The 20495-nt window shown below is 39.7% G+C and overlaps 1 protein-coding gene across 1 annotated transcript in view; it reads right to left on the bottom strand.

The window, feature by feature from the left end:
• SMC6 (structural maintenance of chromosomes 6) overlaps positions 1-20495 on the bottom strand; it is a 91991-nt gene that overhangs the window by 12013 nt on the left and 59483 nt on the right. Inside the window, exons 21-23 of the mRNA XM_056124774.1 lie at positions 14563-14700; positions 13450-13595; positions 8847-8972 (exon numbers count right to left, since the gene is read on the bottom strand). Coding sequence (XP_055980749.1) covers positions 8847-8972; positions 13450-13595; positions 14563-14700 — 410 coding nt within the window. The remainder of the gene's footprint in view (positions 1-8846; positions 8973-13449; positions 13596-14562; positions 14701-20495) is intronic.

Raw genomic sequence — 20495 nt, 5'->3', positions numbered from 1 at the left:
TCTTCCAAATCTTTAAAGAGGACTTACTCCCAATCCTTTTTAAACTTTTCCACGAAATTGAAATATCAAAAACACTTCCGAACAGTTTCTACGAAGCAAATATCAGACTGATACCAAAAGCAGACAGAGATACCACAAAGAAAGAGAATTACAGACCGATATCCCTGATGAACACAGATGCAAAGATCCTCAACAAACTACTAGCAAATAGAATCCAACTACTCATCAAAAAGATCATACACCATGACCAAGTAGAATTCATCCCAGGGATGCAAGGATGGTTTAACATTCGGAAATCAATCAACATAATATATCATATCAACAAAAGAAAAGATAAAAAGCATATGATCATATCAATAGATGCAGAGAAAGCATTTGACAAGATCCAACACCCCTTTATGATGAAAACCCTAGCCAAAATGGGTATAGAGGGGACTTTCCTCAACATAGTTAAAGCCATCTACCACAAAGCTTTATGCCACGCAAGCATCATCCTCAATGGGGAAAAACTGAGAGCCTTCCCTCTAAGATCAGGAACGAGACAAGGATGCCCAGTCTCTCCACTGCTGTTCAATATAGTACTGGAAATACTTGCAATAGCGATTAGGAAAGAAAAAGATATTAAGGGCATTCAGGTAGGAAAGGAAGAAATCAAGCTCTCACTATTCGCAGATGACATGATACTATACTTAGAGAACCCAATAACCTCCACCAAAAAACTCCTAGAAACAACAGACTCGTATAGTCAAGTTGCAGGCTATAAAATCAATACCCAAAAGTCCATGGCTTTCCTATACGCAAACAGTGAGAGAGAAGAAAGCTACATGAAAAAAATGATCCCGTTCACAATTGTGCCCCAGAAAATCAAGTACCTAGGAATCAGCTTAACTAAGGAAGTAAAGGACCTGTACAAAGAAAACTACAAAACGCTACTTCAGGAAATAAAAGAGGACATGAGGAAATGGAAAGATATCCCCTGCTCATGGGTTGGGAGACTTAACATTGTCACAATGGCAACACTACCGAAAGCATTGTATAAATTCAATGCAATCCCTATAAGGATAGCCATGACATTCTTCAAAGAAATGGAGCAAACACTCCTGAAATTTATATGGAACAATAAGCCCCCACAAATAGCTAAAGCAATTCGTGGGAAAAAGAAAATGGGAGGAATCAACCTCCCTAACTTCAAACTCTACTAAAAGCAGTAATAATTAAAACAGCATGGTACTGGAACAAAGGCAGAACTGCAGACCAATGGAACAGGGTTGAATACACCGACACCTCCCCTCCCCTTAATCATATGATCATTTAATCTTTGATAAAGGTGCAAGTAATGTGAAGTGGAGTAAGGAAAGCCTCTTTAACAAATTGTGCTGGCATCACTGGACGGCTACATGCAATAAAATGGGCTGAGAACTCTGCCTAACACCATGTACAAAAGTAAGATCAAAATGGATTAAAGACCTCAACATCAGACCAGAAACCAGAAGGTACATTGAAGACAAAGTTGGAAAAACCCTCCATGACATTGAAACTAATGGTATCTTCAAAGATGCCACACCACTGTCCGAGCAAGTGAAAACAGAGATAGATAAATGGGACTATCTTAAACTAAGAAGCTTGTGCACCTCAAAAGAATCAGTGACCAAAATACAAAGACAGTCTCCAGAATGGGAAAGGATATTCGTCGAATACACATCTGACAAGGGGTTGATATCAAAGATATACAAAATACTGGTTGAACTCCACAAGAAGAAAACATCCAACCCCATCCAAAAATGGGGCAATGAAATGAACAGAAACTTTCTCAAAGAAGAAATCCGAATGGCAAAAAAGCACATGAGAAAATGTTCTACATCATTAATTATCAGGGAGATGCAGATCAAAACCACAATGAGATACCATCTCACACCTCAGAGACTGGCCCACATCCAAAAGAACAAAAGCAACTGATGCTGGCGCGGATTTGGCGAGAAAAGGACACTGTTTCACTGTTGGTAGGAATGTCGACTGGTTCAGCCTTTCTGGAAAACAGTATGGACGATTCTCAAAAAATTAGAAATTGAGCTCCCATTTGACCCAGCAATACCACTCCTGGGAATATATCCCAGAGAGGCAAAAATGTATAGTCGAAGTGATATCTGCACTTGTTTGTTCATTGCAGCACTCTTTACAATAGCCAGAACCTGGAAGAAACCTGAATGCCCAAGAACAGATTACTGGTTAAAGAAACTTTGGTATATCTACACAATGGAGTACTATGTAGCTGTTAGAAAAGATGAAGTCATGAAATTTATATACTAGTGGTACAACATGGAAAGTATCATGCTAAGCGAAATGAGTCAGAAAGAGTTTGGTAGCTGAAAGACATAGAAAGATTGCATTCATCTGGGGAATAAAAAGAAACAAAATATGAGATCAATACCCAAGAATAGCTGAGATCAACACCAGGAGGATTACTCCATAGCTTAGAAGCCAGCCAGGCATTCTAGGGTAAAGGGCAGCTCAGATAGAGAAGGGAGCACCAAATAAAGGATGTTTGGAGGATCCTCCCAGGAGGGGAGATGCATGTCGAAAGTAGACTATGGACTGAACATGTTTGCCACTCAAAGCCTCTTTTGCAGACCACAAAACTCAAAAGGAGAGAGAGAACACAAGGGATTGCCCTGCCACAGAGGCAGGGTGAGATGGGAGGGATGGGGGTGGGAGGGATATTATCCATGGTGGTGGAAAATGGGCACTGGTGGAGGGATGGGTATTTGATCATTGTATAATCGAAACCCAAGCACAAAAAATTGTAAATCTACAACTGTACCTCATGGTGTTTCACTAAAAAAATAAATAAATAAATAAATAAATAATAAATTAAAAAAAAAAAAGTAGTTATCAAGCTGAAAGTTTGGTTCCTCCTGAGGACATCTCACTATATATTCCAGACCACAGTCCTCAGGCCAGGTAAGTCTTCCTAACCCCAGCAGGGTCCTTATTCAGTTACCAATTTTGGGTCATGACAGAGTTTGACCCAAAATACAGATGCCCAGGAGTAAATATTATTTTGGAATAAATTAACGCCCAAGTTACATAGCACAGCATCGATTGTCTTCCTGTGTGTATACAAAAAGGACATTGCTAAATAAATCATACAAATGACATAAAGGAAAAGAGAAAAGCAATATAGCATTGTTAGTTGTGCCTCAGTTGTTCTGTTGTAGGAGTGGCTCAATAAACCTTAAGCTCCCTGTGGGAGCAGCAAACTATTATCCAACTGGGCACTGCATATGGGTTGGCCATTCACAAGGAAAGCATCTTGACATCTGTACTATCTCTTCACCGTTTATGGTCATGGTCACGGTCCTCCCATTATTCATTGATTTGCTCAAGTGGGCCCAGTAACATCTCCATCATTCACTTAATCACTTAATCACTTAACTTCCCGTTAGTCGTTGATTTGCTCGCGCGGGCGCCAGTAACGTCTCCATTTGTCCCTGTCGCGTGCTAGTGTAGCCCAATGGCATCTATTCGCTCCGGGAATATGAAGAGCCTCAAACCGATCGTTCATGATCTTGACGAAGAAGTCTGACCATCTGGTAGGTGGGCGGCCACGCGGTCTTTTGACATCCCATGGAATCCAATCAGTAACAGCTCTAGTCCAGCGGTCGTCTTTAAATCTCATTACGTGACCAGCCCATCTGATTTTCGACACCTTGGCAAATGAGACAGCATCCCTGATCCTTGATCGTCGACGGATGTCAGAACTCTGGATTCGTTCTCTCATTTGAGTGAAACCTGATATTCCAAGCATAGCTCTTTCTATTCTTCTTTGGGAGACCTGAATAGCGTTCTCATCTTGTTTGCGTAGGGCCCAGGTCTCTGAGGCATATGTTAATGCAGGAAGAACAGTGGAATCAAAGAGATGTGCCCGGAGCCGGAGGTTCTTCGTCCTCTTAGCTATTTCTTCGACGTTCTTGAAGGCGTTCCAAGCCGCTCTCTTCCTCCTGCGCAGCTCGGGTGCCAGGTCATTTGTCATGTTGACCTCTCGACCTAGGTACACATAGCTGTTGCATTCGGAGATGGTCGTTCCGTTGAGAGTGAATGGGGCGTCAGGAACAAGGCTGTTTCTCATAAACATTGTCTTCGTAAGATTCAGCTGTAGTCCTACATTCCCACACTCACGGTCAAAGTCAGCCAGCATTTGTGCCGCTTGGCTGATGTTTGGTGTTATTAAAACAATGTCATCAGCAAAGCGGAGGTGGTGTAGTTGCCGACCATCTATCTTCACTCCCATTCCTTCCCATTCCAGTCGTCGCATGATGTTCTCGAGGGTGGCACTGAAGAGTTTCAGTGAAATGGTATCACCCTGCCGCACCCCTCTTTTGACATCAACGATCACTTCTTTGTAGAATGGTGAGATCCTGGTAGTGAATCCGCAATACAGCTCACGGAGGATCCTGATGTATTGGGCTTGAATGCCCTGATTGGCTAGGGCTTCAATGACCGCTTCCGTCTCAACAGAATCAAAGGCCTTCTTTAAATCAATGAACGTTAAACAGAGCGGCATCTTGAACTCCTGAGAAATCTCAATGAGCTTGGTTATCGTGTGGATATGGTCGATGGTGCTGAATCCTTTGCGGAACCCTGCTTGCTCGCATGGTTGTCCTTCATCTAGTGTTCTGCCAATCCTATTTAGGATGACTCGAGTGAACAACTTGTAGATGACAGACAATAGGCAGATCGGGCAATAGTTGCCAATGTCATGGATGTCTCCCTTCTTGAACAGTAGTACGGTCCTGCTAGTTTTCCATTGGGACGGAACCTTGCATTCAGACAGGTAGCGAGTGAAGAGCCGAGCCAGTGTATTGATGAGTACTGACGGCAGGTTCTTCAGGTGTTCAGGTCTGACCTTGTCTGGGCCAGTGCTGTTTGTTTCTTTACCGACGAAATGGCGTGTCGGATTTCGGAAGGGAGAACATTGGGAACGACATATCCATCCTGTGGAATTTGGTATGTCGGCAAGTGGACATGGCTATTGAAGAGATTTGAGTAGAAGTCATGGATAATCTTCTCCATTGCCGTTCTGGAGGATGTCATGGATCCATCAAGACGTCGGAGGGCAGTCATCTTGGTCTTATAGTTGGCGAAGGACAGGCGGGCATTACGAATACTTTTCCCAGCTTCTGCTGCATCTACCAGTACTTCTGCTCTTCTCTCTTTGAGGTCTTCCTTGATTGCATCTCTGCACTGCTTTGCGAGCTCGGACGTTAGCTTGCGGTTGCCTGAGGCATGCGCCAATCCACGCTGGCCAATTAGCGCAAGAGTTTTCGAAGATAGGCGATTTTTTGTGGCTATCTCTCTCTTGGCGTTCCTCGCACATTCATGGAGGTGCTGAACCAGTCGATCGTATTCCTCGTCAATGTTGTCAACAATGGCATCTTCCCATGTTGCCGCAATAGTACCAAAGAGTTCCCAGTTGGTGGTCATTCTGGGAGTTCTCTTTTTGAACTTTGCAGCCCTTTCTCCCCGCTCTGTGAAGTAGAATTTTGCACGAAGGAGACGGTGGTCCGATCCCGTTCGAAATTTTGGGACAACAGCGACATCAGTCAGGCAAAACCGTCGATTGAATATGATGTGGTCTATTTCGTTGTGGAATCGTCCACCAGGAGACTCCCATGTCCATCGTTTAGATTCTGCCTTCTGGAACTGTGAGTTACCATGAATGGTCTTGGTCGACATGATGAACTCAGACAGTCTCTCACCCTGTTCGTTCCATTCTAGGCCATGGGTCCCGATGTGAAGTTCTTCAGCTGATCTTCTCGGTCCTATCTTGGCATTAAAATCACCCACAATGATCTTGTAGAAGGTGTGGTCTTCTTTATAGAACTTCTCTAGCTCCATGTAGAACTTCTCGATTTCTCTTTCATCATAATGAGATGTTGGTGCATAGACAAGGAAGATAGAAACCGCAGGCAGTGGAGCCACATCTATTCAAATGTAAACGTCCGATTTGGGTTGTTAGGCATTCGAATGAATCAATGCTCTTGGCCAAGTTTGTGTTGACAAGGACACGGAGGCCTCCAACACCTCTGTTGTTACTCTGTTTGGCATATCGAATACTTCACGGGTAGCTTGCCAGGCTCTGCTGTGCTGGAGAGGTACTCTCGGTAGTTTGCCGGCTCTCCGAGAGGGGAGGAGGAATCGAACTCTGGTTGGCCATATTGGTCGCTTGCAAGGCAAATGCCTTACCCGCTGTGCTATCGCTCCAGCTGTTTATAGGATTTTTATTCCTATCTTTTTGTTTTATATTCCACTTGACATCCCTCAACTATAACACTTCCTTTTATAATAAAAATCTGTAAAATGAAGGAAGAGGTCCTCTCACAATAATACTTAATTATATTATAAGCAGTCCATATGAATGCATCATTTATTCAACAAACTATATAAAGAATAGCCAAATACAGAAAGTCTTACATGAGAGAAGTGCCAAGATATGAATAAATGACCTATCCACTTGCCAGTCTCCTTTAAACTTACAACAGCAAAAAAGAATAAAGTCAATTATTATTTTTTTTTTCCTCTGTGCCTATAATGCCTTCTAAAGTGTCTAGCATAATGCAGACTATACTATTTTGTCTCTGAATCTGATAAGGACAACCTGATCTGATTAAGTTGACCTTATCTGATTAAGTTAATTACTAACTTGATTTTCCATCCTCCTATTAATCTATGATAATCACATATTTTTTATTTTATTCCTTGGGTTATCCTCCATAATTATCCTTATTAATTTTTCTTGTCCGGTCCTAGCTTTTGCCAATATTTTGCTAATAGGAGCTCCTGTAATCTCTCTCTTATGTCTTCTAACATTGCTTTGCATTATTTTCTTGAGTACTTTCTTATATTATGGCAAAGCAAGAAGCTCATCTGTATTTTTCATAGTTCTCTTGAACCAGTCATTTCTTCAAGGAGCGCATTTTTCTGGAGAACAGTATTTAGAAATTAAGACTGGATAAATGAGCTAGACGTATGATCTCTGCTTTTACTGAGTCTAACACTCATCTCCTTGAGACAATTTTTTTCATTCTTTTGCCCTTCAACTCCCCTTTCTAATCTGCCTCAAGTCTCCAGGCTACAGAACACTGACAGTCTGCGTTTCCTTCTGCTGCCATACCAACCACTACTATACTTGGTTTCTGAAATTTTCCATTAACTTCTCTTTCACAGTAACACACATTTTCTTTAATTTCTTCCATTTATGAAAATCCAAATTTTATAGTCCTCTATATCCCCCCAGGGTAAAGAAACAAACAGAACTTAGCTCCTGAAACTGGGGAAATCATGTAGAACACACTAGTGGTGAAGAGCTGTACAAGATAATAAAAGGTAAGACCTTACTTACATTTACAGGAAACATTTTAAGATCAATTTCCTGGATAGTGATATAAATACAAATCCTACTGCTTCTGGGAAATAAGTAGCAAGAGTCCCTGGGTTTATTCTTTTGCCTGAAACTAAACGTGGACAAAGTATACGAAATAAGACGTTCCAGACTCTGGATATTAGACAGTGCAGGCAGTTCCAGTTAAAACCATCTTTTAAAGTTGGGAGTCACATTGAAAGATGCCCGAAATGAGTAGTCAGAGAAACTGTACAGGGGAGTGGAAACTGTCCCCGTTTGAGGAATTGGAGCTAGAATAGGTGTTGGATCAAGGTGCCTCTGGTTCCCCAAGCAGGCACAGCACAGGGAGAAGTGTACAGAGAACCTAGAGACAGACCTTGAGAGAGTCAAGATGAGTGTTCAGCCCATCAAGACATGTGTGCAAGCTATTCCGAGCAAAGAAAATATTCCGAGATTATTCAGAGCCCAAGCCAGCTCCTGATGCCAGTGGCATAAGCAGAGGCTTTCTTAACAAGCAAGGTCTGAGTGGGTTACTCAGAAAAGTGCTGCTTCACAGGTCCCATTTATTAGGGTTTTAAAACAGTCTCAAAAGGATATTGATAAACCAATGTCACCCAAGTTCCAATAACATGCTTGTAAAACCAAACACTTATTTCAAAATTTAACCTATAACTCGATTATGAAATATAGTCCAACATATAAAGTTAATTTTTCTTTATGGCCTTTTCTGAATTGCTCCATGGATACATATAGACACATTTTAAAATTTCTGCAGTCTTAAAATTTACAGAGTTTGAAATGCAAAGAAAGCAAAAAGATTACTGAGGCAAGAATGCCAGCTATAGAGAGAAAAAGCGAAGGGCTGTGTTGGATCCAACTATATCAACTATATCAAAGGTTGTATCAATCTCTGATTTCTTTCTTTTGGTTGGGATTTTTGTTGAAAGTCAATCAATTCCCGTAAATCTGCATATTTCTGCCACATTCAGTTTTCGTGATCTTATATTTCATTATTCAATCAATACACAGATCAATTTTCTATCTTATTTCAGGTTCTGCATTAGGTAGACAATAGAGGAGGAACAAAAATAGAGCTTTTATTGCTGGAGCCGTATAACACTAGCAGATCACAGTAATTCAACCAAGACCTTGGTCAAGAGGTTCCTTCAGACAGTGGCTTGTCTTGAGGTCATATCTAAGAGCGACTTAGGCTGCGTTAGAACCAATGAAATCTCATTCAAAGGACTTACTGAATGGAAAAGTTGGATAAGCTGAGTATAAAAGACCTTCATCTCCAGAATTCTCTGATTCAATTATGGAAATTTATGCACTGGCCAATAAAGCAAACAGGCAATTTCTTCTCTATGTGACCGCGAACCATGTGGTTGATTTACTAATATGTAAGGGAAAAAAATGTGCAACAAGGAAAAGCCAAAAATGCACTTACCTTCTAAACTGCTGATAAGTCTTGTATCTGTGGGTCATTATTTCTTCTAGCAATTTAATAAACCTTTTTAAAGTCTTCACTTTATTGTCCAAGTCAAGATAGGTTTCTCGTGCTTCTTGATACTGCCTAATTCATAAACAAAATATTAAGTAAATAAATGCCATTCAAAGAAACAAAAGGAAAAGTACAATCTCAGCTCAAGTTAATGGGGAAGAACAGGGAGCATCGAATGCTGCGCAGGATCTAGAGTCGAGACTGCCCTGACTAGGAGGAGCTACTACCAGGGCAGAAACAAAGTCTAAGACCTAGAGATGGTGGAGGGAAAAATATCTGCGTGGAACCCTGAGGTGCAGAGCTTAGGAAGTATCTGCAATATACCTTCTAAAAGCAAATGGAAGGCAAAAAAAATACTGCCTTTTGTAGTAGATACCAATTCATCGGGGCTGGAGCGATAGCACAGCGGGTAGGGCGTTTGCCTTGCACGCAGCCAACATGGCCGACCTGAGTTCGATTCCTCCGCCCCTCTCGGAGAGCCCGGCAAGCTACCGAGAGTATTCGATATGCCAGACACAGTAACAACAAAGTCTCCAATGGAGACGTTACTGGGCCCGCTCGAGCAAATCGATGATCAACGGGAGGGCCTTTACTTTACTTACTTTTTACCAATTCATCTAAATTTAAAAGGAAAAAAAAAACAAAAAACACATGAAAGAATTTTTTTTTTAAATACCCCATAATAAAGTAACAAAGAAATTTGGCTTTTAAACTAGAACTGCAAGGGCCAGAGAACTAGTACAGCAGGTAAGGTTTTCACAAGGCCCACCCAGTTTAATCCCTGGCACCACACATGGTCCCCTGCACCCTTCAGGAGTGATTCCTGAGCAGAGATCAGGAATAAGCCCTGAGTACCACCAGGTAGGGCCTCCTCACCAAAACAAAACAAAAGAACCCCAAACCACATGTAATACAATGTTCGTGAAAATGCAAAAATGACACAAACTCCATAAGGGGAATTTAGCAATATGCAATAATAAAATCATTGCTCATCATGCTTTAATCTGCTAAACTCGTTTTCGAAATTTGCTGTAGCAATCCAGACAAACATCCAACAATAAGAAAAAACATATGCTTCAAGTACACAGAGCAACATCTTATGTAACTGCAAAACTGGAAATAACACATGCATATGCAGAAGAACAGAGTGAACTCTGGTGTACTGACTAATCGCACACACACAACAGGGTACAAGTGAAGTTGTACAGAAAATGGGAAGACCCGCGACCAACAGAGTGGTTTTCAATTGAGGAATTAAGGGAAAAATCAAACACGTATGGACCTGTGTACTTTGGAGGTGAAAAAAACCTCTAGGCACCACTCTACCACACCTCTCTATGGTAGAGTGGAAGGACAATTGAGGAAAGATACTTCTCTGAGAAAAATCTTTGAATATATAACGTTGAGTTTAGGGAGCATTAAATTTTACACAGTCCCAATAAATTGAAATAAAGTAGGATGGAGAAATCTAAAATTAAATGCAAACAGGAATGAATGAACCATCTGTATTCAAGTAATAGTAAGAGGAGAAAAATACCTAAACAATTTTAGAACATGGTAAATTTGCTACATACTAGGAAAAAAATAATAGCAAGCACCTCTTGAATGCTTTTCAGTAGAAATTTGTTTTTTGTAGTAGTATGGGTGTAGCAATTCTGAAACTGTGTATGGTGGGACTGAGCAAACAATGCTGATGAGAGCCAGGGTTTCCACTGCAGAAGAATAGAGAAACATGAAGTAGTAAGGTAAAGAACAGACTAGACCACAACCGGAAATGGAGCTATAACTATGAACTCATGTTTTCAGCAGTAGTCACAGGAAGTCACATAAATGAAATACGTCAGTAACTATGAACTCCCTTGGTTCCATTAAATCAAAGACAAAGACCAGCCTTGAAAAGTCAGTGAACACACAAAATCAATTTAGTTCACGCCAAGTTTAGTGACAGGTTATTTTCCAAGGCTAACCTGACCTGGTTCCTTTCTTATTTTAGCCTGTGGAAATAAGTCATCAGCAAAATTGAACTGCTTTCCAAGGTTAATATAAGGTAATCATTGATCAATATTTCCTGTATTTAAGAAAATCCTACTATTCTATTTGATCACTGAAAAAAATCAAGTCACTGTGGAAAATTCTGTGACTACATAAACTGCTTTGCAACAATGAACCCCACCCCTGCTCTCTGGACTCAGCACAGGTTCTGGATGAAGATTTCCTGGTTTGCAAACGATCTTTTTGGTTTTGGTAAAATAAACGTTTACTAATTACTAGTTGGATGATTCACTGATTTTCCTTCAGTGTTCTCTAAAACTGCATTTCTTAACCAATAGCTCTCATTAACAGGAACCCAAGGTCCTTGCGAAGTGACTAACCCCCAAGCTGGGTCAAGAAAGGCAAAGGATAAGGCTTGATATATCTTGTTATGCCTGAAATTAAGTAAGTGCAAATATATATATATATGTGTGTGTGTATATATATATATATATATATATATATATATATGAAGTGAGCATGTTAAAAGTACACAGTAACCAGCTTGAAGGGGCCTCCATTTGGCTCCAATTTGCAAGATGGGAAATTTTAGGCATTAACATAGCAAAGACTATAACTGCTATAATTATAAAAATAGGAATATCTCGGTCCTGACTGCAAATACCAAGTAATTAAATGAATAAGCAGATAAGTAGGGAAGAAGGAAGCTTTTTCTTTCCTTTATAATAACTGATAAATAAGGAAGACTAGGTGAGACAGAAAGTCACCATTTTTATAATCAATATAGCAAAAAGTGGTTTGGGCAGTAATCTTTAGCAGACAGTTAACTCTAGGGCTGAAAATGCAACTAAAACCTGGATACGAATTTGGTCATAAAGAATCTCCCCAAAAGATTGCTTATTAGCTATGCCAGCAAAAAAAAGTGAAGACAGTGGAGAAACCAAACAACAGTCATGTTCCAGACCAATTATTTAAGAACAGAGAAGGCTTTTCTGTTAATGGTTAAAAATATATTATATGGAAATAAAAAAAATGTAGATATAAAATTTGTACATGACAAAAAGGAAACTACTATAAAGTATTACTTAATAAACTGAAAAAAAATACTAACAACTTTTACACAAAGATCAAATATATCACTTTTATATGAATGCAGAATCATTAGAGGTAATTGACGGGAAAACTCAGAGAAAAATAGAAAGCACATATAACATTTACAGAAAAGGGGAAAAATGGTATTTAAAACATGAAAACATGTTTTAAATAAAATTTATATTTTATATATATTATATATTTTATATTTTATCTGTCTACAACAATGAAAAATATTTGTTATTTTGCATTTGCAAAGCACAATAAGTATATTAAATAAAAGGCTAGGGATTTGATGCAGGATAGGAAAAAGGGAAACTTTTCATTGTATGCACTTGTACAACGCATTTTAAAATATTCAATTTTTTTCCTCTTTTAGATAATGTATGGTATTGTCTTTGCATTGTTTTCCAATATTTTGAAAATAGAATTGAGATCACTGGTCTCCAGGCTCTTAACAGGCCAAGGGGCTTCATAAAGTATAACAGCTTTAATTTACTACTATATTTAACCTCATTCAATAGTTGCATGCTTCTAATTTCTCAGTCTTATGAATAATGCTATAATAAATGAACACAAGTTACTTTTCTAATTTTGGATTAGAACAACAAAATCAGTTAGCCAAATCGAAGCTTTTGAAGTCTTCTGGCATAAAATCGAAGATTTTAATAACAATACTAACATGCACAGAGCATCTAAGATAGGATGTATCCTACACATTCTCTTCTCACTATGGACTCTTATTGAACTCTGTACTCAAATTTTCCTTAGCAAAGCTATGGTAACTCAGACATTTTTGTATTTTCATGGCTATATAATATAGGATATAGTTGAAAGTGGGCTGGAGTGATAGCATAGCGGTAGGGCGTTTGCATTACAAGCTGCCGGCCTGGCCGAGTCAGGTTTGATTCCTCTGCCCCTCTCAAGCGAGTCCGGCAAGCTACGGAGAGTATTTCACCCGCATGGCAAAGCCTGGCAAGCTACCCGTGACATATTCGATATGCCAAACAGGGTAACAACAAGTCTCACAATGGAGACGTTACGGGGCCCGCTAGAGCAAATCGATGAACAATGGGAGGACAGTGCTACAGTGCATAGTTAAAAGTAAAAATTGCAACTTTTAAAAATATCAAATGTCATTTAAAATTTTGATGTTATTATTTTCATGTTCAGATTTATTTTCCTGAACTCTGCAGGCATTAAAAATAGCAACCGTCAGTCCATAATTAAGTTTCTCAATAAGTCAGAAGAGTGAACTACTGTGGGCCAGGGATGTACCCAATAGTAAGAATCTGCTTGTAATGCATGCATGAGACTGAAGTTTGATACAAACACCAAGTTTGGTAAGACTAGCCAAACCTATCTGCCAGAGTAAATGTAACCCAAATTTAGATACACACGTAAAACATCTAGTTTTTAATCTTACACACACACACGCTAATGCAGGAAGTTGTCAACAACCTACCTCATTATTTCTTCTCGATCTCCATGACTAGCATGCTCTGCCTGTATCTTTTGTCTTAATCTGTTAATTTCTTTATCTAGGATTGACGCTGATTTTTTCACTTCTATTCGCTCTGGGCAGATCTGTCTGGCTTGTGACATTTTCTCCTAAGGGGAGAAAAAAAAAATTGATATATTTAAAGCCCTTCTTGGATTTAACAACCATTATACTGCATGTGTCAATATATGCAAAGATTATGAAAATATGTTAAGTACAGCTTAATTACATTTAACATCAATACAATTTTTGTAAGCTTTATACTGAGAAATAGTTGTCTTATTGCACTCTACTTTAGCAATCTGAAAGATTTCCAAAACTTTCTAGTGAAACAATCTGTAAATTAGTTGCTAAAAAAAAAAAAAAAAAAAAAGACATTCCGGGTGCTAAAATCAGAGGTAACTTTTTGTGTTTTAGGATGAAGCCTGAATATCAAATAGCACTGAAAAGAAACTAAAAGACCCCAACTCCCTGCTTGTAAAATATTTAAAAATACAGAGCATTTTTATATTTATATTTTCATGTGACTAGCCTTAAAGCAATGGACTATAGAGTTTAAATCATTTTCCTAAGATTTATGGAAATAAAAGTTGGAAATCATCTCTACTAGTTAAAGGTTGTCTTCAGCTTATCTGGCTCTGGAAACGGAGCTGCTACTTAAGAGCCTCAACAATGATGTGAGCAGCAGCCAATTCCAGCCTCGCCTTCACCCCAACTACTCCGAGGAAGGAGTGTCTTGTTCTAATGAGAAGCTGCTACCCACTTGTCAGACCAGGCGCTTCCTGAACTATCAGAGCAGTGAAGGGTGCAGGCTCCAAGTCATGCAGGCATGATTTCAAGAGCCATGCCCAAGGCCCTCTTCACTTGGTCATTTGAACAGCCACATTTAAAGACATTCCCTGGGCCTCTGTCTCTCCTGAGCTAACAAAACAGCTGTTGCTCTCTACAAAGCGTATGTTCCTCACATGGGCTGTGTTTGGAAATATGACATTAAGAGGACACACTTAAAAAAAAATACCCTACTTTAATAATCATGACTAAGTTCGTAAACAAGGAAAAGGAAAAACAGTGGATAACCTCGAGCTCTTTTTCTTTCATATCCAGTTCTCGTTTCTTTTTGTTCAGAGTGTCCAAGTGTTCCTTTTGTTTTTCTTCATAATGCCGTTTCCCTCGTTTCTGGTTATCTACTTCTGAGTCTGCAAGGTTTAATTCATCCTGTTTGAAAAGAGTCAAAGCAATCTATCAAGAATAGGTTGCTATGAAAGATTTACTAGTAGAGGTAAAAAAAATCCACTCACTAAAATTCACTAAGGCAAAGGGGATTATACCGCTTGAAAAGAGACGTGTAAGACTTCACAGTCTATGTGTGTAAACAAAAATCAGGGATTCCCCAAAACTTGCATATCAAATCATTCTTCCAAATTCTCATAAAAAGTCTCCAAAGATTATGGTGTTTTTAATGTTCTTGTAAAAAAGGAAGGCAATTACTTTCGTGGGAAACAACATTAGTATAGAAAGACCCAATACAAGTTTGGAATACTTAAGAGGTCATTTGACAGAAAAACTCTTTTTAAAAAGGTAAAGTCGGAGTGGTATAGTTATGTATCCAGAGCACAGACTTAACACTGGAAACATGAGATCTAAGCTACAGCCACTGAACTTTGTAATGTGCCTGTCAAGGTGACAGGCGTGGGACGGGTGCAGGTTGGGATGAGGAGGAAATATGAGAACACTGGTGGAAGGAAGTTGACACTGGCAGTGAGACTGGTGTTGAAATATTATATGCCTAACATGCAACTATCAATAATTTTGTCATAGTTCTTTAATTAATTTTCGCTGGAGCGATAGCACTTGGTCTATTTGAACAGCCTATTTGAACAGTAGGGCGTTTGTCTAGTGCGCGGCTGACCCGGCCAACCCAGGTTCGATTCCTCCGTCCCTCTTGGAGAACCCGGCAAGCTACCGAGAGTATCTCATGAACACGGCAAAGCCTGGCAAGCTACCTGTGATGTATTCGATATGCCAAACAGGGTAACAATAAGTCTCACAATGGAGACATTACTGGGCCCACTGAAGCAAATCGATGAACAACAGGAGGACAGTGCTCAGTGCTTTAATAATTTTTTTAAAAAATAGGTGAACTGGAGTAGAGAAAGGAAGGAAGGATTTTAACGCTAGCAACTACATCATTTTTTTTTAATAAAGATTCTAGGTAAAACAATTAGTAGAAAGAAGAGACTTCAAAAAGCCCTCAGTAACACTAAGCAATATTTGGAATACTCATAGAGCACCAATTATGAGGTGCTGCAATAGTAAAGTAAGTACTCAGCTAGACCCCAGCAGAACCTTCAAAACATCAAAGGCAAAACACACACATGGGGGCCAGAGCAACAGTAAAGAAGGCACGGCATTTTCCTGGCATGCAGATGCCCCGGGTATGATCCCAGACACTCCATATAGTCCCTCGGCAATTCCTGGGCGTACCCCCCTAAGCACTAACCAGGTGTAGTCCCCAAAACCAAGAAACCCACAAACATGGGGTTCTCTTATATGGAAAACTGAGACTAGACAAATCCATATTCATGGATTGTCCAAGATGCAAGTCCTGCTGATAAGCTGATAAATTTGCATAGCAGTATTTCAATATTTGGAGTAACTGAGTGGCATTAAAATGTCACTGTTCACTGTGAGCATATGAAAACACAATGGTATTGTATTTTCAGTTTGGATTTGTTTCTGCCGGGCTCATTTATTAGTTTGGGTTCTCGTGTAGATTCTGGGATTAGATAGTTTTGTCATATGCAATATAGCACTGTAGCACTGTCCTCCCGTTGTTCATCAATTTGCTCGAGCAGACCCAGTAACGACATCTCCATTGTGAGACTTGTTACTGTGTTTGGCATATCGAATAAGTCACGGGTAGCTTGCCAGGCCCGCCGAGAGGGGCAGAGGAATACAACTCGGGTTGGCCGTGTCGGACGCATGCAAGGCAAATTCCCTAGCGCTGTGCTATCGCTCCAATCCATCACATGCAATAGAGACTGTCCTTATTTCTTTACTTATAACCTGGGTATCTTTAATTTCTTTGTCCTGCGTATGTTTTTTTTTTTTTTTGCGTATGTTCTGACTAGAAATTTCAACACTATACTGAGAAAAAAAAAAGATGAAAACAAATTGTTACTGCTTTTTTTAGTCATTTGCAGGCTGACTACTCTTTAACATGCTGCAGTTCATTACTTTAAAAGATTACTTTTTAAATCACAAGTGTGCTGAGTATTGTCTGCTTATCTTTTCTGCAAAACTCTCTTTCTAATATAATCTTCAGTGCTATAAAATTCTGAATATTGGCATAGCTATCAGACATAAATTCTGGCAAACTGTATTTTTGCTTTAATTTGGTCCAAAATATTAAAAAAAAATTCTCTTACACACTGGTTTGGACCACGATTAAACATGTTAGCTTTGAAGTATCTGCTATCTTCCTATTAACAATCTTCAGTGTGATTCCAAAATGATTAGAAAATAATGTATCATTTCATTTTCCCCCGTAATTTCTGTTTTAAAATATTTGTTTCCAAATTATTCAGGAGTTTGGTGGGCTTGGAATTCTAAAATCTTTTATTTTAAAAAAAAATGGCTCTTGATCTTAAAGTCCCCATAAGACTATGTTAGATTTTGTTCACCTAATTTGATATACAGATGTACACAAAGGTTCAGCACTGCTTTATCTGTAATAGTCCCCAACTGGATACTATCTCAGGTACTAACCATTAAGAAAATGAAAAGACAAACTGTATCATATCAAACACAGTGAATAATAATCCATCAATTAAAGGAAATGAATTATTGAGTTAAGTAACAACGTGGATAGTATAACAAACAGTAACTTGTATGATACTTGTTTTTCTCTTTCTCATAAAATACAATCATTTCTCTCTTTTTTTTGGGGGGGGAGGCCACACCCGGCGGTGCTCAAGTGTTATTGCTCACTGCAATCAGGAATCACTCCTGGCAGTGCTCAGATGGGATGAGGCGAACAGAACCGGGTCAGCCACGTACAAGGCGAGTGCCTTACCCACTGTACTATTCTCTCAGAGCCCTACAATTATTTTTCTTAAAAAATACAAATATTCTATATACTATGTGATAGACAAGGTAGATTCTGAAAAATGAACAAATCAAAAAAAAGGGCATAATATGTTAATTCATTATATAAAAATTATGAAAATGTACAAACTGTATTACTAGAAAGCAGACTGGTGGGTTCCTGGAGACAAGGGCAAGGATGTGGGAAGGGAATGATACAAAGGGAAACAGAAGGAAAAAAACATTTGCGCACTAAGTATACATTCCAACTGTGTAGTTGAAAAGCTATATAGGTACTGAATCTTAACAAAGTGAACGCGTGTGCGTGCGCGCGCGCACTTCTGAGACACATCCGAGGTCCTCTGGGCAACACTTACATACCTCCTAAGGTTGTGCATAGGGTTTAGTGCTGATTCTGTGCTCAAGGATCACATGTGTGGTAATGCCAGGGACTGAACCCAGGCTGGACACGTGCAATCGCAAGCACCTTGCCCATCACTTACTCTCACTGGCCCCATATCAAACTGAACACTCACATAAAGTTATACGCAAATTCTATCCAAATAATACTGTTCTTTCACACTGTGCTTTTTAAAAGTTTTTCTGTCGGGAGAACATTGTTCTAACTTGGGGGGCCTCACCAGTAGGGGTCGCAAAGACCACAGAAGCAGCCTCAGGAGGCCATGCCTGCAGTCTGCTGTAATTCAAACTTAAAAAAAAAAAACTTAGTCAAATACAGGAAAAGAACCTGTGAAGTATTTAAAAACTGTGAAGTATTGAAAAAGTATTTACCCTTTGTAACAGGATAAAGACCTAAGACCTAGGACCACAATTAAATGCACCTTATTTATCCTGCTAAAAATAACTATCACCCATTACAGACCTCTGACACAGCTTTTTTTGTTGTTGTTTGTTTCTAGGCCACACCCTGCACGGGGCAGGGGTTACTCCTGGTTCTGCACTAAGGAAATCACTTCTGGCAGTTCTGGGGGGGAGGGGGGGGGCGTATGAGATGTTGGGGATCAAACCAAGCCCAGCAGCATGCAAGGCAAATCTGCCATACTCTCTCTGCAACCCGATAAGGACTTTATTAGGGAGTTGTGTTAAGGGCCAGAGATAGTACAGTAGGTAGGACACTTCCCTTATGGCAGCTGGCCTGGATTCAAAACCCCACACCACACTCAGTTCCCTGAGTCCCATCTGAAGTGATCCTTGAGCACAGAGCCAGAAGTAAGCCCTGAGCACTACTGGGTGTTCTCTCACCCCCCAAAGTGTTCTGTTAAGAATTAAAACAATAGGTGCACATGATATGCCCGCATCTCCTCTCTCAGCATGTGGACTTTCATACCCGAGGGCCCATTTCTGCTTTCCGGGGAAATGGACCACACATCCCTGCTTGGAATGTGCACTCTGCTTTCCCACCACTCTGGAGAAGCCCATATTCTCTCTTGAGCATGTAACTAAATCTACCTCTCTTCTTCCCTCCCTTTATCTCCCCAATAAACTTTTACTTCACACACAAAAAAACCCAAAAATATCCAAGATACACAGAAGACAGTGATGAGCTGTTCCTTTACTTCAAAGAGAATAAAAGAAAATGCATGCAATTTATATAGTAGGAGATAATAAAAATAGTAGGAAATTGAAATGGCTTAAGAAATGCCTATTTGCCAATCATTTTTGTCACAAATAAAGAGAGCTAAAATTTCCATGAAGAAACAACTGACCTCTGTGGTGCCAAAGGTAACACATTTGTGCAGGTTAATCCTTCCTCCAATTTTGCAAAGGAAAAGTTTAATTTAGAGGATGAAAGGAACTGCCTTTTCCTCCGTTTATCGTGGTTGTTTGATTTGTCATTAATACATTTACGCTCTGGGTATTATCAAATATAAAGCGAATAGAGGCAAGAAAGTAAAGTAAAGGCCCTCCCGTTGATCGTCGATTTGCTCGAGCGGGCCCAGTAACGTCTCCATTGGAGACTTTGTTGTTACTGTGTCTGGCATATCGAATACTCTCGGTAGCTTGCTGGGCTCTCTGAGAGGGGCGGAGGAATCGAACTCGGGTCGGCCATGTTGGCTGCATGCAAGGCAGACGCCCTACCCGCTGTGCTACCGGGTATTATCAAATATAAAACGAATGGAGGCAAGAAAGTATTTTATTAATTTTCATTTTATTGCGAGTTTTAAGTTTATAATTTAAAGTTAAGAGTCTAAACTGAAGAGTTTAATAGACTGACGGGGTCCAACGATTCAAAGGCCTGAAGGGCATGCTTTCCACACGGGAGCCTGAGATTTGACCCCAAGGACTGCACAGTTCCCAGCCTGCCTGGGTACAGATCCCATCCCCAAAGCAACAGACTGAAAAGCTAGAAAAAAGAAAATCACTTGAAAGTTTCATTCTCAAGATGCTTAAACGGGACATGGAAAGATCATACAGCAGGAGAGCACTTGCCTTGCACATGGACCCAGGTTTAATCCCCAGCATGCCAAATGGTCACTCAAGTCTGCCAGAAGTCACCCTGAGCTCAGAACTAGGAGTAAGCTCTGTGCATGCAGGGTGAACCCATCCTCACACTCCCTCCAACAAACAAACAAAAAGGTGCTTGAATAAGAAACTTAGTTACTAAACAATATTTGAGAATTACCCCTTTGTGTATTACTATTCTAAATTTCAAATAAACCTACTTTAGGTAGTTTAAAAAAACAACAACAACATAACATTAGCTCTTGAAATTTTCAAAGTCATCATCCCACAGAAACTGCCTTTTTCTCTCTGATTCTAAGAGGTTCTCCTACTCCATCCATGTAGACCATCTCTCTCTGCAAGCTTACTGGTGGTCACACACTGTCCAACAAACTAAATTCATGAGCAAAAGTTTAAATGAACAAAAATGCATAAAGTTAGCTAAATTTCAAGAAAAGTCC

This window comes from Sorex fumeus, unplaced genomic scaffold (assembly GCF_029834395.1).
Source record: "Sorex fumeus unplaced genomic scaffold, SorFum_2.1 ptg000006l, whole genome shotgun sequence".
NCBI classification, from domain to species: Eukaryota; Metazoa; Chordata; class Mammalia; order Eulipotyphla; family Soricidae; genus Sorex; species Sorex fumeus.
This window is presented reverse-complemented; position numbering and strand designations above follow the sequence as displayed.